General features: G+C 57.5%; 1 protein-coding gene across 1 annotated transcript; it reads right to left on the minus strand.

Moving 5' to 3' along the window:
• Nucleotides 1-297: 297 nt before the first annotated feature.
• Nucleotides 298-2,622, minus strand: MID1IP1 (MID1 interacting protein 1). Its single transcript, XM_019648633.1, has 2 exons — nt 2,339-2,622; nt 298-2,074 (listed from the first exon to the last, which is right to left on the minus strand). Exon 2 carries the CDS (start codon nt 1,812-1,814, stop codon nt 1,263-1,265), a length of 552 nt encoding a protein of 183 aa, XP_019504178.1. The 5' UTR covers nt 1,815-2,074; nt 2,339-2,622; the 3' UTR covers nt 298-1,262.
• Nucleotides 2,623-3,037: the final 415 nt, after the last annotated feature.

A 3,037-nucleotide genomic window follows, 5' to 3' on the forward strand; every position in this document is an offset into this window, starting at 1 on the left:
GTTGGAAAATACAATATATGTACCGTTCTAAATACTTTGAATATTTATGAACATTTTATTGAGGTGTACGGGCCTACGTTGGCACTGAATTAGAAATAAGAAGCTTGGAAGTAAATTTTGTCTTGTAGCTACTTCCCAAACAAATCTGAATACTGACAGATGATTTATTATCCACCACACCTTGAAATACCAGAGGGAAAATAAAATTTACTTTTGCTAAAAACTCAATTAAATTTATTTTTATTTCACTACTAAGCCATTGATCAACAGATTAAAGAGCAAGAAACTTTTATAGAGTTTTGTTAACACATTTACCTTTTTTTATTTTTTAGAATATAGTCTACATCTGGATTAAAAAACGTTTTAAATAAATTTAAGACATATAGCAACAGTGGAACTCTTCATCATTCTATGTACAATATTGATAGAATGTCAGTTGGTTCCATTTCGAATTAAGTCCACTTTCTCATGTTATTTCAACTGGCTGAGTGGCAAGCTTTGTACAAGTCGGCACAGTGCCAACTTACACACACTGGGGAGGGGGAGGGGTGTCGTGAAAGGCACGGGGAAGGAGTGCCACAGGACAACTATACTGTGTAACAGAAAATCATTAATAAAGTAGTACCGGTTACCCACAGACAGTGCTGTTTGTGCGCTTATCACAATGGAATCGCCGAAGTTTCACAGCAAGGAGGAGGTTCGAAATACTTAAGACAGAGCCACTGTTACAAAAAGAAATAGTGCAAACAGGAAAACTGATGCAATCCTAGCAACGCTGTGGCCTCCACCAGCCCAACCGCGGGGAGGCGGGAGGCTGCTGCGCGCCCCGCCTTCCCCAGCGCCCAGCTCCAGGCGGAGCTCCCAAGTGTGGCAACCCAGCGCCGCGCCCTGGCATGGCCCCGTCTCCTCCGGAAAGAACAAAAAAGAAACTCCAGGAAAGGCACAGGCATCGAATGCAGGGCGTCAGCCCAGTCCCATTCCCACCAAAAAAGAGCACAGCCTCCTTCCACCCCGCGGGTAGGAAGGAGGTCCTTGATCCCACCCCCACCGCACCCCCTGGCCACCACTTCCTTCTCTTCTCCTTTCCCAAGAGAGGGCCCCCTTCCCAAGCAGCCCCGCTGCGCCCCCTTCACGTACGCAACCCTCCAACTTTGCAGTCAGCCCAACGAGCCCTACAGGCCAGAAAGAAAACAGCTTTGAGGAAAGAGAGAGGGCGAGAGATGGGGCCGGGAAGGGTGCTGGGCAGCCGCGGTCGGCCCGCCTCAGTGGCCCCAATTGCTGAAGCCAATCTCCTGCTTATATCTGTTGGTGAGGATGTTGGCTTTGCGCGTGAGTTTGGACAGCACAGTGTGCAGCCCGCGCAGGTGGTAGTGAAACTGCTGTTCCAGGTCCTCCTCGCCGGCGTCCGCACCCTCCAAGTGGCTCAGGCCCACCAGGATGTCTTTGGACTTCCAGGCGCTGCCCTCCTCGCTCCCCGCCGGTTGTGGCGGCTGGTGAAGGACCCCCCACTCGATGTCGTTGCGGATGGACTTCAGCAGCATGTAGTGGCTGTACATGTCCCGGGAGGGCGCGAAAAAGCTGCCGTTGGCGCTTCCCGGGCTCGGGGCCGGGGGCGTGCGCTCCTCCAGGCAGCCGCCACTACCGCCTACCTCCACGCTGACATCGTTGTCCAGCCCGGGCTCGGCCAGGGGCACGTCGCGCAGCAGGCTGGGCACCATCACCGTCTGGTCCATGTTGTTCACGGCGCCGATGAAGCGGTTCATGGCATTAAAGAGCGAGTGCTTCTGGTTGTAGGTATCGCAGATTTGCATCATGGTGGCTGCGCGGGCGCCGAGGCACAGGGGCACGGGAGGGCCGGCTGGGGCGAGGGAGTTCCCGCCTTCACGAGCTCTCAGATGCCCGCGCTGGGAACCTGGCTATAGCACGAGCGGCGACGGGATTCCCGGCTCCTCCTCCACCCTCTCCAACTGTCGTCTCGCTCACAGCCGGACCCTGCGGGGATGTGCGGCTTCTCCTGGCTTTGGCGTCCGAAAGCTCGTGATGGCGGCGCGTGGTCCGTGGGTCGAGCTCTGGCCTTGTTGGGAGACCGGGACGAAAAAGAATATTATTCACCCGGCTAAGGTGCCCGGCACCGCCGCCCGCACGCACCTCCCTCCCCCGATTACTGCTCGCCTGGGACGGCGCCCAGGTGGTTCCCCGCAGCCCAACTGTCCCACCTCCTCGCCCGCCTAGAGCCACGGAGAGAAGGAAGGGGTGCTCCACACTCCAGACTGCCTTCGAAAAGCTTGAGTCCAAGCACCCACGCTGACCCGGGCTGAGATGGGGCAGGGGCACCCACCTCCTCTTGCTCCTGGATCCCCTGCAGCTGAGTAGCTCAGTGTTCTCGCCGCTGGCGGTTGCTGCCCACGGGCGGTGCTGTGGTCAGTGAACAGACAGTGACTGCGGGCGGCGGTGGTGGTGTCGGCCCCCTACCCATCCCAGGTGCGCAATTTATAGAGCCCCAGAAAGGTGTCGCCGGCGCTCAGGGCCACCCCCGGTGTCTCCTCCTCCCGCCTCCCGGCTAAGCAGAGATAAAAGTCCTGAGCCAGGATGACCGCAAGTAACACTCTCCTGGACCTTTCTACAGCGGGGGCGGGGCGCACAGTACCAGCTCCGCCTCTCGCCTGATACCCAGGCGGAGCGAGGACGCAGTGGCGGGGCAGGGCTAGAACAGTAGAGCAGGCAGACGGGGGAGGGCCGGGCACCGCGCGGGTAAAGAAGGCGCCAGCTTCCGGACCAGTAGGAGGGCGGGCTGGCGTGCCGGGGTTGGGTGGGCCTTACGTGCACTCCCGGGGTGGGATGGCCAAAATGCACGCGCCCTGGTTGCAAAGTGAGCCCCCCAACCCCGCATCAATAGTGGCCTTGGCGCGGAAATTACTGTCCTGGTTTATTATTAGCCGTCGGGGAAGAGGGACCCGCAGCAGCCGCAACTCTATCTGGGGTCTCTTACGTAATATGGGTGGCTGGGCTTGCTGGGTGCACGTGGACACTTAGTGCT

The sequence above is a fragment of the Hipposideros armiger genome, unplaced genomic scaffold, assembly GCF_001890085.2.
Source record: "Hipposideros armiger isolate ML-2016 unplaced genomic scaffold, ASM189008v1 scaffold_7, whole genome shotgun sequence".
In the NCBI taxonomy this organism is placed as follows: Eukaryota; Metazoa; Chordata; class Mammalia; order Chiroptera; family Hipposideridae; genus Hipposideros; species Hipposideros armiger.

What these genes read in the sequence shown, in the direction of transcription:
- MID1IP1 (XM_019648633.1), bottom strand. Translation starts at nt 1,814, where the DNA reads ATGATGCAAATCTGCGATACCTACAACCAGAAGCACTCGCTCTTTAAT.